The sequence below is a fragment of the Asterias rubens genome, chromosome 10, assembly GCF_902459465.1.
Source record: "Asterias rubens chromosome 10, eAstRub1.3, whole genome shotgun sequence".
Classification (NCBI taxonomy): Eukaryota; Metazoa; Echinodermata; class Asteroidea; order Forcipulatida; family Asteriidae; genus Asterias; species Asterias rubens.
In genome coordinates, this window is record NC_047071.1 from 1,479,502 (window position 1) to 1,503,676 (window position 24,175).

A 24,175-nucleotide genomic window follows, 5' to 3' on the forward strand; every position below is an offset into this window, starting at 1 on the left:
CAACTTGTACCTTTTGACAATATATTGGCAATTTTTTCCTAAATTCTTTGCCAAATTTCCTCACACTTTCAATCTACCTAGCAGAGTCTTTCTCAATGGCTAAAAATACTATTAATACATATTTATTTTCTCAACAAAAAAAAGTGAAGAAATAGCTGTTGCAAATTTCTTTTAAAACCAAAAATTACATATTGAATTTTAAAAAATGTAGTAAATGCAACAACATTTCAAAAGAAAAAAGCTACAATTGTCAACGACAATGAATTTAACAAAGACAACCTAAAGTGCGAAATAAAGTGAAGAATGGGAATGATGGAGTATTTAAAAAAATATATATTACTGTCAAACATCTCTATTTCAAGGAAGTCACCATCACATTAAAAACAAAATTACCGTAAAATAATGATTCATGCAGAAACACTAATGGTAAAATGCTCAATTTATTATTCATGTTTTTTTTTTAAGAAGAAACCAAAACCTCCCGTGATGATGGTGATATAACTCAGTAGATGTTCCTCCTGGAGATAGATCATATAAAGAATTGTAGACAAGCTACATGTAGGGTAATTCATGAGCATCTTGTGTGGAGGTTTAAAGGCAGTGGACACTATTGGTAATTACTCAAAATAATTATTAGCATAAAACCTAACCTGGTAACGAGTAATGGGGAGAGGTTGATAGTATAAAACATTGTGAGAAACGGCTCCCTCTGAACTTATGTAGCTTTCGAGAAAGAAGTAATTTCCCACGAATTTGATTTCGAGACATCAGATTTAGAATTTGAGGTCTCGAAATCAAGCATCTGAAAGCACACAACTTCGTGTGACAAGAAATATTATTGGCCCAATGACCAGGGCACTAATGTAAAGGGTATTGATACAGTTATTCTAAAATGCGCTATAAAAGAACTACTTATTATTATTAAATATTAAAACATGTCAGCTTAGTGCTGATATCATCCTCTTTACCTCGTTCACAGGATTACAAAATATTCAAACTAATCTGTGTGTGCAACACCAAATGCAAATACCTGAGATAACTTCAACTGAACATTCCCTTCATTGTCATTCCTCCCTCTGGGCGAGCTTCTGGCCTCTTCAGTAACATCACTAAATAATGTACCTCTCCAGTGGGAGTAACCCAGGTAGAAGGTGTAACATACGGGAGGCACACCATGTGCAACTAGTTCCCAATGCACGTTCTCACCACTAGAGGGCAGTATGTATATTTAATAGGGTGGGCAAGCAGACCCTGTCTTTCCATGAAAGGTTTTGTTTGTTTGTTTGTTTGTTTGTTTGATGTTTGTTTGTTTGTTTGTTTGTTTGTTTTTTGTTTGTTCGTTTGTTTGAATGATCTTCCACTCAAGGGAACTTGGCAAACTCCCACAAAGGGATACAAACACTAAGCTGGCAACAGTCAATCTCTTGAGAGGCCAAACAAAGTAAATTGCTGAAGTCATTCTGACAGTCATTCAAGAACAAACAAAAGAGAAGAAACGATTAACCTGCAACGATGCCACTGTATACAAGAACAAATTGTATTGTAATTTTAAATTGTAAACTTTGTTGCAATTTAGCTTCCGGGCGATAAAATACATTGTTTTTAATAAACCAGAAATAATAATATGACAAAAAAAAGGCCAGTACATAAAACCATCATAATCCATCCCTACAATATGCACATAAAAATAAATGTATTATCAATTGTCAGAAATACATTTGCACTGAATCAATCTCAGTCACCAATGCACCATCCCTTCTATAATAGGTATGGTATCTTTCCTACATGTACACACATTCCTTGAGTCTCATCATAAGTCATTCAGATGAATCTATCCACAGGCATTCAGACAAAAGTGAAAGTAGCAAATTGAATTTAAAAGCATCGTTTACCCACAGCAAAAATTTACCACAAGATTAAATTTTCTAACAGCAGAATAGTAGTCATGGTATCTATCTACACACATTCCTTGAATTTCATGAAGTCATTCAATAGCATCTATTGACAGGCATTTAGACAGAAAAGTGAATGATGCAAAATTGAATTTAAAAGCGTCATTTACCCAGAGTAAAAAAAAAAAAATTTTTACCGCAAGATTAAATTTTCTAAACAGCCGAGAGTGTAGACATCCTGATTAAGTTTCCAATTCTCGATTACTTAACAGACGACAGTCTGGGGAATTGTAGAACTTTTACCCTCCCTCCCCCCTAGACCATTCCTCCTCCGACTCCATTCACTCTCGCGGAGGTCTCACGCACACGCATCTCACGTTAAGGGGAAACAGGGGGCATCTAATTTCAGTGGTACACATGCCCCGTCCGGCATGATCGGTCTCGTGTGTTACCAGGAAGTACATGACAGGTACAATTACTGGCAGGTGAATTCAGTTTAGTATGTCTTGGGTCGTGTGTCACATTGTTAAAAAAAATAAATTGGAAAAAAAGAAAATAATAAAAAAAGACTGGCTGTGAGTGAAACAAGGGGAAGAAAAAAGAACTTGTTTGTTTTGGGGAATTGGGGGATACATGTCCAGTAGTTTGACAACTACATAATGTTGGAAGTGTTTTTGAAAACCTTTAGGGAATTCATGAAGAGCTACATTGTAAATAACGTTTCTGGGTTTTTTTTGTTAGCAGCTTTGGTACCCTGGTTTATTACACTATAGTAATAACCCAGTTTATGGTTAATGAAACAGTATACATCATGTGTTTGAAATCGAATATCTCCAGTCATGTTTCGGACTGATTGTTGAGATGAAATGCTATATTCATGTAGAGACATCTAAAGTAGATCACCGACCCGGCATTCGTGTTAATATGAGAACAGAGTTCCTGCCAATAAAACAAGTTTCTTTTTTGGTTTGCCTTCCTTAAAGGCAGTGGACACTATTGGTAATTACTCAAAATAATTATTAGCATAAAACCTTACTTGGTAACGAGTAATGGGGAGAGGTTGATAGTATAAAACATTGTGAGAAACATCTCCCTCTCAAATAACATAGTTTTCAAGAAAAAAGTAATTTTCCATGAATTTGATTTCGAAACCTTGTAATTTTGGAGGTCTCAAAATTAAGCATCTAAAACTAAAAGCACACAACTTTTTGTGACAAGGGTTTTTTTTTTTTCATTATTATCTCGCAACATCGACGACCAATTGAGCTCAAATTTTCACAGGTTGGTTATATTTTTATGAACATGATGAAATACACCAAGTAAGAAGATTGGTCTTATAGTGTCCAGTATATTTAAAAGTGCTAAGATGAAAATGAAATGTATCTACAGGATGTGAAACAATGTACAGTTTGAAAAAATCAAAAAAAAAATCCAGAAATTAAGTTTTGTGGTAGCACCTTGTGATTTTATTAAAACATCTTAAAGACAAATATGAAATATTTGTATGCTATTCCTGAAAAATATGTACTAAAACATAAAAGTGGTTTTAGATTAACCCGAACTAAACTTGTTTTCCCCTCTGCCATTACAATTCAATCTGTCCAGAGGATGAACTCTGACCTTTCATTAAATTAGCTAGCCCTGCAACCACCCAAACAAGATCTGAAAAGAGTCAATATTTGACAAGTGTTTCCTAATCTCTTCGCAACTCTTTTTTATTATTTTACCGGGTTCTAATTCAGGGCAAAGCTTAAGCACTGCGATAAAAAAAGACAATAGGATAAAAAGTCAACAACAAATGTGCCACTAATCTTAGGGGGGGGGGGGAGTAATAATAAATATCAACTGATGATTGCTACAATCTGACAATGAGTTGAGTGAGAAAATATTTGCATTTAGTCTGATTATCGGAGACAAAACAAACTTCTTGTTGGTAGAAGCTCATCGCTGGAAATAATACAATAAAAATGGGTCAACTGCCCCCCCCCCCCTACCCGGGATGCACTTCAAATACATTTCAAATACATTTCAAACACACATCATCAACCGTTGGTCATTATTGTTTTTGTTCTCAAAGGTAGAACCTGTTGTGTAAGGAAGTATTTTTAAAGGATCCAATGAATAAAATGACAATCAAGTAATAATAATAAAAGACTTGTAGTGCGCACATATCCACTCTGCATGCTCTGCCGGTAGTTCAAGGTGCAGTGAAACAAAAAACAAAACGAAAGAAAAAAAAAAGAAAAAAAAAAATTAGTCCTTGAAAATATGTGACATAAGATAAGTTTTGAGAAGAGATTTGAATTTTGTGGTACAATAACAAGGTAGGGAAGAGAGTTCCAGATGCATGGCGCAGCTGAAGAAAACGACCCGTCACCCCAGGAGTGTCGAGACTTGGGTTCATTGAGGAGAAGTATAGACTGTCCAAGATTGGTTTAATTTCAGGGAACTTTCTGCAGATTCAGGGAGAGTTGGCAACTTTGGCTGAATAACCAGGTCCTTCTTATTTTTTTGGTTTACGATGTATGTTCTTCATTTCGCGGTTTTGCAAATCAGATTTTGAGGTCTCAAACCCTTAGGTCATAGTCTTGGTCTAGGACCTGTTCTTCTGAGTCACAGTATCGGTCTCGGGTCTCACTCTGAAACTTCCAGGTCTTCGTTGTGGACTTCTTGGAGCTTATTTGACTTATATGAAGAAAAAAAAATTGGTATTTGAAAAAACAGCCAATGAATATTTGGTTTGTGGCAATACCATGTTTATCTACTTGCTGGGTAGATTATGTTATTTTGAGAACTTGTCTTGCTTTACATTCTACTGCCGTGGAGTAGATTTTCAGACTTCAAGACCCTTCTCAGTTCTGAAAAGAACTGTCCTGCTTAGTAACTACTATCTGGGCAGAGGATAGGAAATCAGCTGGGACTACTACTTTTGCTTTGGATCAAGGGGATTTCTCGCTATTAGCTTCACTGTTGCAGAGTGACTTCTTAATTGGTCTCAATGTTTCGACTAGCTTGCTCTAGTCATCGTCAAGAGACAGCCATTTATTAAAACAAAAAAAAATAGGGTTCTGTTTGGAGTACTCATTTCACATTCAAAAATGGAACTGGCAGTAAGACGGACATTGCAAGGCACTTTCTTTTTTCATGCAAACAAGAAACATTTGGCATTCTTCCAAAACCTGAAAAATTGAAACCTAATATTTTGAACGATTTCACTAGCCAAGGGTTAGGGAAAATATTGCTATCATAGGTGTTGTACCTGTGCTCAAAGATACAGTGGGCGTCCGACCAGGCTGGGTTTGAAACAAAATAGGTCCACTACCCCATTGCCTGGTATCTACTGATAACCTCATACTTCTTTCCTTTAAACAACAGGAATAATTTCCACTTCAACTGAATCAATTGTATCGCCAAAGACAAATTGGGGAAGAGTCATCAGATAAAAAAAGGAAGAAAAACAACCACACAAACACACTCAACAATGGCACTCCAATCTCGCCAAAAAAAAAAAAAAATGCTTTCCAACTGTTTACCGCCTCTCAAATTCATAACCCAGTTAAACACCTACTCGACACACCAAGACCAAAGTTCACTATTTCTGTTGAAATCCTGATGGTTAATTAATCAGACTGTAGTTGATGTACTACTAGATGATATTTACTGCAAACATAGAGTAAGCTGCAAACGGCAGTAGTGTCACACTGTACAATAATGGGAGTACAAGGAGGCAGCAGACTCAGGCATCATGGAGGCCCTTGTACTATGACCCCTCGGTATCAGTAAACTATTAACAAATACGCTGTTTGACAAACACACCTGTATGGGACAACAACACTTAAGCCTATTTGCCAAGGTTTTACCATGAGCTCCTACTTAGCACTCCAGCTATTATCGCTGTGTTAATATTGACTGTTGCTAGTGTAGTTAATATAACACACACACCCCCCCCCCTCTCTCTCTCTCCCAAACTCCTTTACTTAACAGAGTTTGGCTATTACTTAGTGATGATAAGATAAATGATCAAGGGATAACTGTGTTAAGTCAATGTAACTGTCCCCGGTGTGTGTAGTGGAGATTGTGTCTCCAGCAACAATAACAAAAAGAATATGTCAGTCCGGTTGTTTGATCAACCCTGAATAAGTTGTGAGTAATGTGTGTGTTTGGCAAATAATCTCTTGGAGCGAAACAAACAAGTGTCCCACCCTTCAGAATGTGATACCTTCCCAATACAAATTCCAATTATTGTTGCCCCGGTTTGAGTGCTCGAAAAATTATTCTTTAACAGAGTGCATGAGTCTGTTTCTTTTTTTTTTCTCAAATTGGAACGGTTAAAGATTGACGTGAGCCTCACATGATACTGATTAGAGTATCCAAGAGGAACAGAACGTTCTTTGTGTGTAAAATTGTGTGGTGAGCTCAGCGCTTGTGTACCGTTTCGCGTTATGCAAGGGGTCTATTGCAACCCTTAATGGCTCTGTCCCTCCCCAGATGTTATCATCGCATCAAATGTTGTAATAGTACTTAGTTAAATAGTACACATGCTCCTGAAAAGTACTATAAAATGTTAATAATGATTATGTATTTAGAAGATAAGAATTCTGTAAAGGGGAGGTGAAATGTTACAGTTGAAACCCAAAGTATCATGGCCGAGCGTGTCATGGCGAGCGGTGAAGAGCACCGGATTCAATCTCTGGTGTTTGATCAGTAGAGTGTGGGTTCGAGTCCCGGTCGTGACACTTGCTACATCGCGACGATTCCACCGATAAGGAGCGTTTCTGTAAGCCGCGATCCCACCAGTTGTTTTGAGTGAGATGTAGTGGTGGTGGTGGTGATCTTGAAGTTTTTCGATCAGCGCCCGCTATCTTTCCGTAGTAATGTGTGCGGCGCGGTAAAAAGATGTGTTATTTTATGCATATGTGGGATACACCAAGTGAGAGTACTGGGCCCAAAAACTCATAGAGCTGCTTAAGAATAAAAAGTTGCTAGGTACAACAAAATCATGCTTACCAGAACAGGGTTACCAGCCACAAATTCCATTTCACATACTGTATAATTTTTGACTGGTGTCCTGCTCATTTCTGCTAAGCAGATTGTTCAGTAATATTTTCTGCTTAAGCAGCTCTATGAAATTGGGCCCTGGTCTTTGACAATTACCAAAGGGGTCCAGTGCCTTCAACATACAAATGTATTTCCGAAATACTATTTTGATCTTGAAACATAGACTTACTGGTTTGGTCTCAGTCCCGGCTGCCTCAGAACTAGCTTCAGGAGGGTTGACATCTTCAGCATCGCTCGCCTGAGCGTTGAAAAGTTGTCCCTCCGGATCAAACGAGAAATTCAAACCTTTCACGTTGGTGAGAAAATGGCCGAATTGGTGGAGACACGTTATTCGCAGAAGTGTCTAAAATGAGAGAAAATTTTGGAACAATATTGTATTTAAAATACTTTTGCTGTGGTTAGTGGAAAATTGCTTGGCAAAACTTTAATTTTTAAAGCTTGCAAACTTTTAGGATAACTTTAAATTGGCAGCCCTACCTACATGTAGTAATGTTCAGAACACTCTGACATGCTCTCAACAGAAATAGTACAGCGAGAAACATTTATAAAAATGATATAACAATGTGCATAAGATATCACAAAGTGTTTTGAAGTAGTGACACTCATTTGAAGAAAAAAAAATATAAAAAGACTGCTTAAGTCGAAACGTGAGGATATTAACAATTTCAGCATTTATATCAGCAGTACATGTAATTTTGGTTAGTGTAAAGCAGTTTGCAACAGTGTTATTTATTTTTTTTTTTTTGTAATTCAAAATCTATGGATTTATTCAAAAAAATGTCTTCGCAAATCCCTAACTATCGCTAAAGCTATATTCCAACCAAATTGGAATATTGGTGCCTTTAAGGAAACAAAATGGTAGGTCACTAAAAAATAAAATTTTTTAGTCTGTCTATCTGGGAGCCCAACGAATATGATCAAAGTGCAGAGAAGTCCCGCAGGCCGAGTCTAAATTGATATACTATAAGATGACTGCAGCATCAATCAAATTGCACTAGCGGGGAAAAACAGGAAATGTCTGCAGAATGTGGTTTCAATTGATAGTATGAGGATCCAAACGGGGGAATGACTTGGGGCGAAGGACCTTATAGATTTTTGGGGAGTATGAGCGAGCTTAAAGTATTTAACTAGGAATTAAAGGCAGTGGACACAATGGTAATAACTCAAAATAAATAATTCATAGCATAAAACCTTGCTTGTTAAAGAGTAATGGGGAGCTATTGATAGCATAAAACATTGTGAGAAACGGCTTCCTCTGAAATAACGTAGTTTTCGAGAAAGAAGTAAATTTCCACGAATTTGATGAAGCTGATGAAGGGCATTGGATAAAAAGTCGTTCATTTCGGTGATTAATAATTAAATACAAAAAGGCTTTTGGATTTTGTGATTTCAGTGTCAGGCGGCTTGAAGGCAACAAATGATAATCAATCATGTTGGGGGGGGGGGGGGGGAGAGAAGGGCACGAGTGGGGTAAGGTCTTGGGTTTCGCTCCTCCCATGCCATGAATGATCACTCTCTTCCTGGGACAACGAAGTGGGAGAAATACTGACAGACTAATACATGCAATGCCAGAAGTAATTAGCTACATTGTGACATGTCTATTCGCAGGGGTTTCTCTCATCTCACATTTTTTTTCGTCTTACTTTATAACTCAGGTTTGTGAGTCATTGAGACTAATTCAGCGTTGATTCAAGACACAAATCTGTCACATACTTTATATTGTCTCTTGATGAACACGTTTTAAAGATAATAATAAATGTTTGTAGTTAGGAAACTTTTTTTAATCAAGTATACTTATACTATTTATTACTCTGTTTGTATTAAGTTATACATCAATGCAAAGCTGAAGTGTTCCTCTTTAAAATGATACCACATTTACAATGATGACATGCTGCTGGTTATGGGCACATGAGTGAAAAAGAAACAAAGTCACAAATCAAATGTGCCAAAATTAGCAATTTTGTGTTACTATATGAACAATGACACTGTAATTCAAGCAAGCAAGGCATCTTACTGATCTTAATCCACTTTATATTGAGACAAGAGGTTCAGCATGTTCAGTAACGAGTCATGCAAATACCCAAACAGTGTGTTTTTCAGGAGATGGGGGGAGGAGGGGGGTTAATTAATGTGTGTTTTGTTCTCACCGGTGCAAATCTTTGTGTTAACCATTCATGGTTCTGAAACTTGACCGATTTGATTATTGATCAATACCTATTGACTGTTTAGTACAGATAAGGGTAATTTTGGCGCGTTTGATTTGTGACTTTGTCATTCATGTAGCCAATTTCACCCAGCAACATGTCATAATTGCAAATGTGGTATCATTTTAATAAGGAACACCTCAGCTTTGCATTGTTATATAACTTAATACAAACAAAGTAATAAATGATAAAAACATACTTGATTTAAATGGGTTTCCCAAGCATGCCTGTTTCCATCGGGGATAATGAATATTAATTTTGTTTTTACCCTTACAGCTGTGTTTTTTGTTCTTCACCCAACCTCGAGAAGGTATCGAGTAAACGGAGCTAACACTCAACGGTGTAAGGGTACTATCAAAATTAGTAAGCCTGTAAAACGTTGGTGACCGTGCACATTGAAAGGTTTTAAGACCACTTTGCGAACACTTTTATATTTATATGATAACCTGTAAACTATCGAATACCAGGGAACTAGTCGTGGATAAATGGAAGCATTCCAAGTAATCCAACTTTTCTCCTCATGAAAACTTGCCACAAATCCAAGGTTTAACAAGACAGACAAGTTACTCATTTCCAATTTCCACCTCTCCACCCCCCCTTCCCACTCCTCACTCTAGAGCAGGCCCCTCTTGCCTCAGCCTTGACAAAATATGCAATGGGAGGTGGGGGAAATTGCAGTTGATTTCAGTAGCAGCAACGCACACTGACTGAGTGAAATCACCGGGGCGGGTCCGGTTGGGTGTTAACCGTCAGGAAGCTGGCTTCATAACCCTTTTCTCTTTGGGGGGTTCTGATCACTCCGAACATACTACGGTGCGTACCTTGATGGTGAATGATGGAACCCTATGAGAGGTAATAAAAGGGCTCCAACCTTGCAGGCTTTCAAAAAGGTTTGGGTACTTTTTGTACAACACAACATGAAAACGTCCACAAATATACATTAAACTTACACGGTTGAATGATAATGATGGTAGAAAGGCCACCTTAAAATTTTATTTGTTGAGGTGCTGTAGTTTTTTGAGGAAATGAGTTCATCATTTTCATGAAAATAATATTTGTCTCAGTAAGACAACAATTATTTTAGCATGTGATTTTTTTTTCTTTTCAAAAACGTGTCGGCTAATGAAGCTAAAACTTTCACAGGTAAATTATATTACGTTCATCTTCATTCACAGTGATGTCATGGCAAAAAAACTTAGTTTGCATCGTTCTTGAGTTTGATTGTACAATGTTGAACAATCCTGACAAGTTACTATTGGGTTTAGAAGCCTGGATATGTTTCGGATATCGCTGGCTAGCTTGTTCCATAAGACCGAAGAGACCATAGTTAAAGGACCACATCATAAGACTGAGGTGTGAAAATAAATTATGGTTGCCGTTATGGGTATGAGAGAATCTGTTTTATATACCTAATTGAACCCTCGTCCATATTAGAATTTTATGTGCAAATTACAATAATTATATGCAAATGATTAGAGTCCAGTTCAGATGACATCCTGGAGGAAATTTTCTCTTTTCATAGAAAAAAAAAGGGACGGAATTCCAGTCTAGACACCTCGATTACCTGCTTAGCCTGTCCAATGTTCCAAGCTTAAACTTTGCAAACCTGCTGGCAGTCTCCCAAAATGTCTATATCATTCTCTTCTGCAGGCGCTTTAAAACATTGACAAACGTCTAGTTCCTCATCTCTAGAAATAGCACACACAATGCTCGAGGCCGAAGTGTGTCTGGCATCCATGTTATAAGAATAACTGGAGCATGACTTAGCTGAAGGATTTCATCTGAAAGGGTCTCGTGCTATGAATATTTGGTGGGAAAATATTCTTGCATCAATAATTCCAACAGAATGATGGATTTACCTTTAAAGGTGCCAGACTCTAAAGTTGAGAGTGGGCGCAATTGGAAAGAAAAAACAATGTTTGGGGGAGGGGATTAGAATATCTGAGCAAGTCTAAACAATGTCAGAATAAAGAAAAGTCCTTAAATTAACATTCAAAAATCGCCTGCGTAGCCCCCCTCTGAGTAGCCCCCCCATGGTTTGCCCTTCCTCGATCTCGAGGGGGAATTTCAGGCTTCCTGCATGGGGGTCCCGTAGGGGGGCTCCTGTCGCTCATTTCCCCCTCCCCAATAAAGCTGATCCCCCCTTCCCCCATGAGTAGAAACCACTACTTTATCACTGTGCTAATTTCCTGGGCATACTGCTGGGTCGATACGAGATAGCTGGGGCACCTTGCAGACTTGGAACCCCATGGGCCAGCAGACTCATTTTTTTTCCTTTCATTTCTCAAGAGATGGCATTTGAGCCTGCGGGTGACGTTCAACTTCCCTGTACCCCCCCTCCCTTACTGCTATCCTCCCCACCATGGGGGCTTTGACTTGAATCTACATCCTCAATACTGATGAGTTATTGCCCACCATCAGTAAAGGAGGGGGGGTAGACTTACCTTAAACTCAAAAGGTGTACAATCTCTTTGATCTGGTTATTTTTCCTTCTCTCCATTGAATGATTGATTACATTGTACTTTAATACTTCAAGAGGGATAGATCGTTATTATTCAAGTTGCACTTCATTGACTGGTGAAGAACGGCAACTGCAAAGAGGCTGATTATGATGTTATTGATCATACAGACTTTACACATTGAAATGCGATAGGGTTGAAGTTGACAAAATAACTTTATCTTTGTGTGCGTGCGGGGTGGGGGGCGGGGGCTGCCACAGGAATGGGCATCGAGCCATGAGCTGCGTCATGGGGAACCTGTGTGGGGTTACATCAGGCCTGATCCTTCACTGAGGCAACAAAGGCGATTGCCTCCATGCCCCCTGGTCATTGCCTCGGTGCCATTTCAATGCTCATGTAGAAATTTACAACTTCCTCGTAGGGTGCCCTTGAGCAAGGAGAAAATGCCTTGGTGCCCTTGCCTTTTTTACAATTTCCCTGTACAATCGATTCATGCTGTAGGCCTATTACATTATAATTATGATTGCTGTTGCACTGTGGTAACAGTTCCGTGCGGTTTCTGAGAGCTGAAGACACCACTATTATGAGGTTTCAGATTTTCTCAACCACAGAGAGGAAAAAAAGTGGCAACATACTCACTGTGAGAGTACTAAGACAACTGTAGTCTTGGCCAAAGACGTCAGTGATCCATAGCTGATAGTCAGGCCCGATACTTCAAGGACGCAATGAAGGTGATTACCTTCATGCCCCCCTGGTCATTTTCTTGGTGCCCTTGAAATGCTATACAGTAGAAATTTCAAACATTTTCATAGGGTGCCCTTTACCAAGGGTTTTGTGCCCTTGCCGTTTCAAAAAAACGAAGCATACATGCCTCGATAGTGTGCTGTGCTCGATTGTAAATCGTTATAGCACGCCCTCTAACTGCAAGATTTAACCAACTTGACTGATTAAAGATAGCCTGCAACAATTACCAAAAGTACACCCTGCCTTTAATTCCAAGGAAATGAATTGTCATAATACTGAACCATTTTCTAAAAATGGTCAACAAACTAATTTCTTACAAACACTTCAAAAAGTACGAGGTTTAATCTGTTTTTTCCCATCTAGCCCCATTCCACTAATGGCTGAAGTTTTGAGAGCTTCATTGGTGAACAGGTTGTAAATATTGCTGTATAATTAACGGATACTTTGACCTCACGGTGGGGCACTCCCATTTCCTTCTCAAATCCGCACAATTCAACAGCGCAAATGACTAATTGAGCTGTCATCATTACTTTTCTGAAACGTCATTCAACTATTTATTTTTTTTTCAACTGCCTGCCCTAAAACTTGATATCTTAGCCTATATCTACAGCTGTATACTGTGTTTCCTCTTTGGATTTTAAAAAGATGGGGATCAAATGGGGCAGAATGTCATATCAACCCATGGAAAAGGAGGACTAGGGGGCTAAAAAATCGATTCATAAAGGATGAATTTTGTGGCGTGTCAAGGCCGAGCGGTCTAGTTCACCAAGCTGAAGCTTTGGTAATGCCAGCAGCAGAGTGTGGGTTCAAATCCCGGTCATGACACTTGTGCCCTTGAGCAAGGCACATATAACCGTAATTGCTTGTAAACAGTTGCTCTACCGGCCAGGCTCCCAGTGGATGATACCCATGCCCACATCCTTACAGACTGTGAAGGGGGTAACTCTGTTTCAGCCACAGGAGTAGGTTTCAACGTGCATGCGGTGGCAGTTGATTTGGGTTGAAAGCCCAAAATAGTGAAATGTAGCCTCACCTTAAAGTGGCAATCCGGCCTTGTGATGTTTGGCAATCTCATTCAATTTTAAAGAACAATTGACTCGCAAAAAGACACCGCCAAAAAAGCGGCAGAGATGTAAAGGAGGTTTGCAAAACAGACCACATGGCCCCTGCCTCTGAACAAAGGAAAAGGGTACATGGACACTATTGGTAAATGTCAAAGACCAGTCTTCTCACTTGGTGTATCTCAACATATGTATGCATCAACTAACAAACCTGTGGAAATTTGAGCTCGATTGGTCGTCAGAGTTGCGAGATAACTATGAAAGAAAAAAACACCCTTGTCACACAAAGTTGTGTGCTTTCAGATGCTTGATTTCGAGACCTCAAATTCTAAACTTGAGGTGTCGAAATCAAATTTGTGGAAAATTACTTCTTTCTCGAAAACTACATCACTTCAGAGAGAGCCGTTTCTCACAATGTTTGATACTATCAACCTCTCCCCATTACTCATTACCATGCGAGTTTTTTTTGCTGATAATTATTTTGAGTAATAACCAATAGTGTCCACTGCCTTTAACAATGGATAGAGAGACAAAGCCTGTGTAATATCTCCAAAAAAGGAGGACGCAAGGTGACAGCCTACATCCTGTGACCTACATGGAGCACCTCCAGGGGAGGAGACATGCTTTGTGTCAGGCACAGAAACATACAAAACACATTATCAAGAAACTATAAGTGTTTGATGGCATCAATTGAATTATACTTAATCCAGAGGTATATACTGAAAGTCATGTTTTTTAAAACAACCTTCCAGAACGGCCACAGCCCATACTAGAGACTGTTTATTGTAGTGTTACCCACAAACTTTACCAGCCGTTAAAATTTAAATTAATCTTAAATTGATTTTGACTTCAAGTACTGTACACTAAATGAAAATTCCTATTTTTAATTTTACTAACGTCACCTGAACACAAACACTGAATGAATAACCACAGAGAATGAACACACTGCCTACTGATTGGGCAAAAAAAGGAAGTATTCCTGAACACAAACACATGAATGAAAAACCACAGCTTCATAGGAATCAAAAAAGGAATCAGTTACTGATTGGGCAAGGTAATGAACCATTCCTAAACACAAATATACAACTGAATAAACCACAGCTTTACTCCAAAACGAATAGGCCCACAGTTACTTATTGGGCAAGAAAATAAACCGTTCCTGAACATGAGTTTACACATGACTGAATAAACCACAGCTTTATACTCCAAAAACGAACTCAGTTACTGATTGGGCAAGATAATAAACCATTCCCGAACGCAAAAACACGACTGAACAAACCACATCTTTATACTCAGTTACTGATTGGGCAAGATAGCGAGTTGTTTTTGGCAAACAATCAAGCTCTTTTACTACTCTTCCCAGTGATATATCTCAATCATGACTGACAGTGACAGCCCATTGTGCTGCTCTATTACAGGTCCCTGTAGTATTGAAGGGAAAAGTGAGAGAGAGAGGGGGGGGGGGGTCGCGTTAAGCTCGGCAGGAAGCGTATCCCCCTGACGCACCGCATCACTCAGATTTTGGGGGTGGCCAAACACAGCTGTTTCGGTTTTGCCGTTAATTTGTGATTCACCCCATGTTGGCAGATAAGGTTTGGAGTGGAAATGAAAACATGTGAATACCGGAAAGGATTCGGGAATTTGCGCTGACAGACGCTTCAGGGGGAAGACCTTTCGAGTCCTGATGTCATGCATCGTCGAGAACAACCCCCTCCCCGTCTACTTTTTATTTTATTTTTCCGTGGCTGCTACACGCTCTCTACAACATGTACAAGCAGGAGAAGCCCTTTGCAGGTCGTTAACATAATTACTACATTTGGTCGTAAATCTCACTGTTTCTGAGCAAGCAATGGTCATACAAGGCAGTGTTTACGATTCTACCCCAACACCCATCAATATCCTGAAAAAGTCAGGCCATATCCAAATTGCCGACTACGGCTTTGACTGTTGCAATGGTGTTGCACGCGATCCAGTCGTGGCCGTAGCTGTAGACACCAATTCTGACTCAACCCAAGATAAAGACAGGGTACCAATGAGGCCTTGGAATGAGAATTGATGACCAGCCCCTCCAGTTAATGAAGAAAATAAGCAGAAATGCACAACAAATTTCTTTGCTAAGCTTAATTAAAGAGTGGGGTACATTGTGTATTAACCAAAAGTTGTTATAATTTGGCCGATAACGTATTTCTGCTAAGCAAGTTTTTATAAATGCCTAACAATTTTTGCTGATCAAGTCTTTAAGAAATTGGAACAAGGAGTTGTTCAATCGTGACGTACACGTATTGCCCTGAATCCTTACTCAGACTAAAAAATTTAGGTGAAATCTACCTCTCTCTCTAAAACTCATCATCATCATCATTTTCTGAATCCATCATGGGGGATGTAGAGCTGCCCAACCAATGCGATCTGATGCAGAAATTGCCACAGCTGCCGTGCCTGAGACTCAAAGTCTACTTCCAGCTGACACACCCAGGTGTTATGAGGTCGGCCTCTTGGTCTCTTCCAGGCTGGGCTGGGCGGAATCCTCCCCAGGCGTGGACGCTCAGCTTGAGGGCCACATCACTTCAAATGGGGTTCTTTCTAACAATGTTTTAAAAAACCAGCAACAACGTTTTGTTTTCACAACCCTTTCTGTCCCCTGCTCAAACCCTCCCAGTCATCTAACACACATTACTACGACCCCGAATCAAAACTCCATAGATTATTAAAGACAACAGTTCGTTAGCCTTTTTGCTTGGCTATGATGCACGACCGTGACTTGTACCGCGTTTAATTGAAGACGTGTGTCTCTGGTTTAGGAAGATGCTCGTCCCTTGGATACGATCGCTACAAGACTTCTGAGATCGTTTGTCATCACTCAGCTTATCTTTGCGGCAGAGGCTCCCCCTAATCCTTAAGTATAAAGTCTCAAGTAATAAAATTAACTTGTTTCTTGCTATCTATGCTCACTGTGTGTCAAGACATTTCAGTTGACTGACCTCAAAATTAAGTAGGAGTATACATTTTAAAGGCATGATAACCCCAAAGGAACCTTCATAGGATTGTGGTTTATATTAAAAACAATCTGTCCAAATTTTCTTTCTATGGAGGATTGTGACCCAGGGGTTTCTCAAGGGTCATCTAAAGTTTTCAACATTTTCAGGGTAGTAAAACGACTATGGTGGGGAGGGGTGGGGTGGGTGTGGAGACCATGTATGAATTTAAAGGTTGTGTCAAATGTTGGTATTTCAATAATGTGCATACATTTTGAAAGATCTTTTTGAAAAGTACTACTCTGGGAGGCAGGATTCTCAAAAGTAGTGCTCTCCAGTATGCCCTGAAAAATTATTAAAACTTTGTAGGGTCCCTTAGTCCACAAGTTAATGACCATACAAACTTAAAAGGTAAAGAGCACTGGAGACCTGGGCCCAATTTCATAGAGCTGCTAAGCACAAAAATTTGCTTAGCATGAAATTTCATCATTGATAAAAACAGGATTACCAACCAAATTTTCACGTGATTTTAAGGATATCTTTAAGCAAGCAACAGCTGGATACCAGTAACAAGCAATATGCAACAAATGGAAATTTGGTTGGTAATCCTGTTTTTATCAAGGAGGAAATTTCATGCTAAGCAAATTTGTGTGCAGCAGCTCTATGATATTGGGCCCTGTAGATATGTTGAATACCATACATTTACCATTTGACGCAAATGGTACCCCCACTCAATTCTTGCTTAGCAAAGAAATTTGCTCATCAGAATTTTCTGCTTGGCAACTTTATGAAATCAGGCCCAGGTGCTAGGCACTTCGTATAAGCACCTAATTTTTTTAAGCATGATTGAAAAATGTATACGGGTACCTCCTTACTACAGATTGAGGTTGTGAGTACCACTGCACATTTGACAACCAAAGTACATGTACATGTTTGAAAGGTGCTTTACATGTACATGTACATGTACCCTGACTTTAAGGCAATCCTCCTTGCAATGAACTGTCTCCCCTGTCAAAGACTCAAGACTACAAGCTTCTCTATTAGCCTCATCATGTTTGATAAATGCCTCCCCTCTGGGAATTTTGAGTTTGCGGCGGCAGCATGTGACTCAGGTCATGTTCGCGGTCGATAAGGCAATCGCATAACTGAATTAAACATACGAATGTCTGTGGTAATTTGACAGTACAATTCCTCTTGATCAAGTGGTGGGGGGGACTCTGAAGCAGACGATGGGCTGTCACGGAGAGTAAAACTGTGGATTAATGCTTAATTTCATGAGGAAGTTGTGGTGAAATGTATTACTTAATAAAATCATTTTCTAAAGAAAATAAAATTATGTGTAGGGCACCAGTTGCAGCGGTGTCGACTGTGTGGCCTTTTGGCTGGTAAACCTGAGCGAGGTGTTGTGCAAGATCCTGGGCTCGGAAATACATGTAGGGCGTTGTGGATTCTACAGCAAGCCTGGATTTTAATTTTTGAACATGTTGAAAAGGGCAAGGCCATTTTCATTTTGCAAAGGGCACCTCCATTGGAAAATCTTTAAGTCAATGGGAATCCTTCGAAGGGCACCAAGGCCAAGACCAGGGACAATGCAGGCCCCACCTGCTTGCCACACCTGTAATTCCAGCCCTGCCACAGTCAACCCACAGCTCAAGAGATAAAAATACGTATTAAAATTAGCATTATCAAAATCTTTCTGGCAATGAAACTAACTAAGGTGCTCTCATATTCGGTACCTTCAGGAGTCATAGGACAAAACAAAAAAGGGAAAACAAGAGAATTCCATAGGGAAATTCCACAAGCAATTTTGTGTACAAAGTCTATGGGAAGATCTACAGAACAGGCACAATGGAAAGAACAATGGAAAGAACAATGGAAAGAACAATGGAAAGAACAATGGAAAGAACTGTCTCCACAGGGATGCATATTTGAGAATGGGTATTTGGAAAGTGACTCGCCAATATGACCCCCTTGCTGTGAAGAACAAAGTCGCACAAGAAATGATCACCTTCTTTTAAAATAGCACACAATTCCACAGACTAAGCCATACTCTTCGGCAAACACCTTTTGCATCTGACTCCAAGATCAGTAAACCGAGGTCTGTGACCTTTCAAATGTATTTATTTTCCTGTCTCTGCCGAGATCACAGCGTTTCAATAATCAAGTCAAATTTAACAAATCCCCATCGGCATTAACACCTGTGGAACTGTCGCGCTGGGCTAATTACGCTCAGGATTTGTTTATCACCGCACATGTTTGAAAATGATGAGACCGTCTTTTCACGAGCAGCTGATCACTCCTTTATGAAAAGAACGTCTGCGGAATTTTTTTTTATTTTTTTGCACCAACTTTCACACTCTTTCACTCCTCTATAAAAGAACTGTCTGCAAATCTTCTTTTTTTTTTACACCTACTTTCACTCTCTCACACTCTCCCTCTCCCGCAATCGGTAAACCTTGCCGGGGTAAAGCGACCGATCACTCATCACCAACGGTAATCTCTGGTGAAAAACTTCACACGACCTTAAGCCCTTCTTCAATAAGAGACCGAAGTGTTCCCCCTTCCCCCCGGGGGGCGAATAAGGGGGGGAGGTGAGATTATGATCTAACCAATTACAACCAATTCCATTCCTTCTGTTCACACTTCGGCGTAACCTTCTCTCGTTAGACCATGGTAAGGTGACCTATTTTGCATCACCACATGCCGTCCGGCCCCCCCTTTTGAAATTTACTCAGACTTGTATTATTTTGGTTGGGGTGACTCCTAAATCCTGAAGGTGTCAGTTATTATTTTCCTGATCAATTTTCGAAAGCAGGAAGAGCCCGATTTGGTTACAGTTTACACTCCCCTTAATCTAATTTACACCCAAAATCCTACAGGGTCTGCTCTCATTACGCCATCGATGACTGCCGTCAGACTCTGTGATCCGTGATTCAGATTCGTGTTGATTAGGTCGCCGTGCTGATTTAGAACGCTTCTGACATTTCAAATATATGTTTTTCAGACGCATTCTGAGCTGTATAAAATCAGTTATTAATGAGGAGTTAGCCACCTGACATGCCACCCTCTAAGGAAAAGACGAAAAAACTTCTTCCTCAGCGCCAAAGTTGACTAAGAGACCCGAGGAAATCGTTTCACTCGTCAAACGCCGATAAATACTCCCTCAAAGGAGCCATTAACAAAGCTGACAATTTTGTTTCAGCAACCGTGGCAAAACAGCTCGCCGCAGAACGTCAAAGAGGCACACGCCTGAGTGCGCCGACTGCAGGCGCCATTAACAATGACGGTAACCCTTGAAAGGCGTAATTTCCTGGGGCCTGGGCTCCCTTCCTTTTGTTCGCTGACACACACAGGACAAAGGGGATATTAGGCTCTTAGTTTGAAACTTCCTAATAGGTTTACACGGCTAAATCCATTACAAAAACAACAGCGCGCCCAAAATCTGGATGCTGTAATTCCTCAAGAGTTGAAAAGCGGAGATGACAGAATGAGACCGAGGTAATTGAAACAACTTTTTCTTTAGTTTGGTATTGACAGCTGAAAGATACGACTCAGATGGAAAATATTGTTTTTGTTTAAGACCTTACAAGACGCCTTCAAGGGGCACTTTCTAAAACAACCATCCAAGCTTATTTGCTATAGCTGAATCTGTTAATCCGGCCTTAAGCAGGCCTGGAATTACATGCCGGCCATGGCCCTCCTTGCTCCTAGTCTTGGCCTTGGTGCCCCATCGAACGTTTCCCATAGACTTTAAGATTTTCCAATGGAAGTGTCCTTTGCAAAAATGAAAATGGCCCCTTTCAAAGATGAAATTTCATGCCTACTTATGCATTCTTGAAACGGTATAAACTCCTTTGAAGTATGCAGCATTGGAAACCAAATGTGCGCAAAGGATTTAAATCCTTCAGATCACCAATGACTATCCCTGAAGTACATTAGAAATCTACTCCTTGGGTAATTAGAAGCAAATAGTTATTAGTGTCTTGCCAAAAGGTCACAAGTGTCATGACCTGGCCTCCCAACCCCATACTCTGATTACTCAGAGCTTTTCAGTCCGACGCGGCGAATCCTAAAAAGCCAACGTGGACACCTTTAATTCAGTCGTCTAATTGGGAAACCTGTCCAAGGTCGCTCGTAAACTGAACAAGAACAAACAGGCTATGAATGCGGCCAGGAACAGACAATGGAACACCTGTTAGTCTGCCTGCTCCATGCACCCAAGATGACCTGGAACCAATGAACTGCCCTGTCAGAGCCTGTGTGGAGCACTGGACGGTACTTGTGAAGTGACCCGATAATAATAATAACCAGTTATTAGGGCGTCTCAAAGAGCTTCCAACATTGTTACCCCTGGTCACTGGGCCATTTAATTCATTCCTTAAACCATCTCAGCTCCCTTGGGAGTAAACAGCCAATGCAAAAAATATGCGCCACTAAGCTAAATCAATCACAAGAACCGTCTCTCTGCCCTCACAAGTACCCATTTACCCCTGGGTGGAGAGAAGCAATTATAGTTAAGTGTCTTGCTGAGGGAGACACAAGTGTCACAACCGGGAGTCGCACCCACACTCTGCTGAACAGAAACATCTGAGCTTGAGGCCTATGATTTTATTGCCTGTAAACCTATAGTGAGTGTGTAACTGCATGTGAGTCAACAACAAAAAAATTGCTCAATTCACAGGAAACCCAACTACCAAACTGGCCCAACTAAGATTACTGTGGTGTTACAGGGTTTGTCCTTAGCTGTTGTAGTAAATAAACAGCAGGACCCATCAGTTTGTAATTTCACTAGCCCGCCAGCTTTTTCACTGGTCCATATATTCAAATATTGTCAGTAGCGTGAGACTTGTAATTTGAACTGATGTGAAGCGGTTTCCATCTAAGGAAGGATGGGACTTCAGCAATTAGCAAGCCTGCAGGACTAGTTGGAAAGAACTCTTACTAGTCCTTAGGTGTCTTAAATAGCATGAAGTTAATGGACCACTGTTCACTATTTTTAAATTTTCTAGTATTGCTTCAGATTTTTAATGTCTGTTAACAGTGCTTTGATGCCAATGCTATATGCGCTTTATAAATAGTGGTTATTTTTATTATTCAGATAGATCACTGTGTGATGACTTCAGGTTAACTAAGTCAATAACGGATACACAAGTGTGAGGTTTCGCATGCAAAAACAGTGCAATTAGTTGCTAGATCATCAAAGGCAAATGAGCACAATGACCGTCCTGTGTGGTGAGTAAGACATATCAGTCATAACGTGTAAGACATCCACGCACCAATTGTGCACGAGCCCGGGACAATCTTAAAGACTTACCTCATCCCTTTCGTTTAGGTCGTGGTTCAGGTGAAGGTCAAAGGTCATGACCTTCTGTGTGTCACCAAGCGAGGGCAGTTTCATCACGGCGATATCCTCCGTTAATGGGATAATTTGTTGCCAGGAGCCGTCCGATGTCTGCAGACTGGAAGCAATGGACTCGAGCGCTTCGGAAGACTTGCACCATTCTGTTGAATGTAATAAATAAGAAATAAAAACACAAACCAGGAAGTGAGTTGTGCCAAGTTAACATTTGATTCGGGAGGAATCCTAAAATTGATGCCATTTCAATTTCCTATAGAGGAAACACTTGATTGAGAGCAGGAATTATGCTACAATTTTTTCTTTTTTGCAAGTCTGTTTACTTCAGAGTTTCTTTTTTGACATCTGCAATAAATCTTAAAGGGCAAGTAATTTTGGCAATAGCATGATTTCGAAACTAAGTATTGGAAAGTTCACAGGGTGTAAAGTTGGCAGAGGTACCGTGTTTTTTTCTGGTGTATTTTTCAGAAACAAACTCAAAAAGCAGATTTTTAAATCATAACTTACCCTCGGAACAAATATCTGGTACCGGAGGAAGTTGATTCAGAAAAATGGCGAGCCTGGACCACAACATCTGGGTATTCTGATGTTAAGAAATCAAAATAGACAAACACGTTACCAAAACATATTACTCTGTAATAGTGAACACAGTTCGTTGAGCATTTCTGGCTGCAAAGTTTGAATTTCTTCGGTGAAGGACTGGGTAGGTTTATGGATAGAAACCATCAATGGAAGATTAAGCAGACCACACTTTTCAAAATGTCGAAACTCAACTTTCTCTCTACCCAAGTTCTTCTCAGAACCAACACGTCTTCCTAAAGTTTGCTATTCATAGAGGAAGGTCCTGTTTCAAGTTTTAAAGAGTATCGAATACAATAGCATTTATTTGAACACCATTTTAATATAGGGTTAGAGACTTGTAATTTTTAAGCGAAGAACATAAGGTATGCACATACACAAACAAACATTTCTATAATAAACTAGATTCCACATAGGTGTGCCATTTTCAACCATGTGAGGGCGCTTTGGGTGTTACAAAATCATACACATAACACAACAACATATGTGTCTAAGAATTAACCAGAATCTACAGAGGTAGGCCATTTTCAACCATGTGAGGGCACTTTCGGAGTAACAGAATCACACACACAATGAAACAAATTCTGCTTTTTCGAATAAGGTTCAAAAGTGCCCAGGCTCAAAAAACGTACTGGGCCAAAAAAAAATTGCATTTTGAACCCTGACCTCAGCTGTTGTAGTGATGACATCACTGTTTCCTCTCAGCCAATCAGTGATGAGTTTGATGGTGCACAGAAGTCTCTCTTCATTCAACACCTTCACGAGAAGCTCCAGGGGGTACGGTTTGTTTTCAGAGTCACCTCCTGAAGAGCCACCGGATTGGCCAATGGTTTCACCACCTAAGGGTTAGGACATTACGCAATAGTAAAGTGTCATCACTAACAGGCACCCTATTTTTTGGAATCAAATTTTGAACTCCACAAAATGGCCGACCGTGATAGTTCACAATTTAAAAGGAAAACCACGCAATTTCGAGGCATATTTGTGTGGATCATTAAATTGTACTTTTAAAAAAATCTTTCTAACCATATGCATTTCATTACAAACGGTTACAAACGCTTTTCATAAACCAACTCGTTCGATCCAAGGCAACGAGTCCCTTTAAGAATGATTACCAAACATATATCTTTCCTTTAAAAACCAATACCTGATTTTCCAGCCGACATGTCACCATCCTGTGCTCCCCCGGTCTCTCCTGCTTTATCCCCCGTCTGGTCGTCGGACCTCTCCTTGTTGTACGCATCAAAGCTGGGGGCAAGGCGGATGTTACGCTTCAGAAATCCTGTTGGGCTTGGGGCGAGGAGCCTTGAAGAAAGATCTCGGAGGTTCTGGGCGAGGGTGCTAGGACTCGTAGATGACCATTCCTTGACTGAAAAAACAGGAATAGGATTTTTAAATCAATACATTTTGTTCTGGTATGGTTGGATGTAGACTTGTATTTTTTTAAAGAGAACGTTCTTGACGGCTGTTTCAAAGAAGTTACCTTTATCTGATTGTGATGTTTGCTCCTTTGCTCCGGGCGTTTTCTCTTTTCCTGCGTCTTGTTCTTCCTTGAGTTCTTTACTCTTCTCTGTTTGAATAATGCAATTCAATTTAAACTCATCTTTAAATGTTTCCATGATGTAACAAGAAAAGAGACGATGACTATTTATCAAGGACTAGATCTTGTCTTACAATGTTTTTGAAAACAAACAACACTCTGTGCTTTCTACTAAGTGCTAAACAAGAATTTTCTGGGAACCAGTCATGTACGGTAAAAATGACATGGCATCTCAACTGGTAACCTGTTTCTTCTAAAAGCAGACCAATCATAACATGGAAACTGGAAGTATGAACCGTGCTTAAGTCAC

At 39.9% G+C, this 24,175-nt stretch overlaps 1 protein-coding gene across 2 annotated transcripts in view; it reads right to left on the minus strand.

Annotated features, from left to right (window-relative positions):
- The window catches only part of LOC117295977 (protein SMG5-like), a 45,193-nt gene that overhangs the window by 12,838 nt on the left and 8,180 nt on the right, over positions 1-24,175 (minus strand). For both annotated transcript variants that reach the window (XM_033778804.1, XM_033778803.1), the window contains 6 exons: positions 23,809-23,895; positions 23,473-23,694; positions 22,992-23,164; positions 22,254-22,329; positions 21,705-21,892; positions 7,120-7,293 (listed from right to left, as the gene is read on the minus strand). In XM_033778804.1, coding sequence (XP_033634695.1) covers positions 7,120-7,293; positions 21,705-21,892; positions 22,254-22,329; positions 22,992-23,164; positions 23,473-23,694; positions 23,809-23,895 — 920 coding nt within the window. The remainder of the gene's footprint in view (positions 1-7,119; positions 7,294-21,704; positions 21,893-22,253; positions 22,330-22,991; positions 23,165-23,472; positions 23,695-23,808; positions 23,896-24,175) is intronic.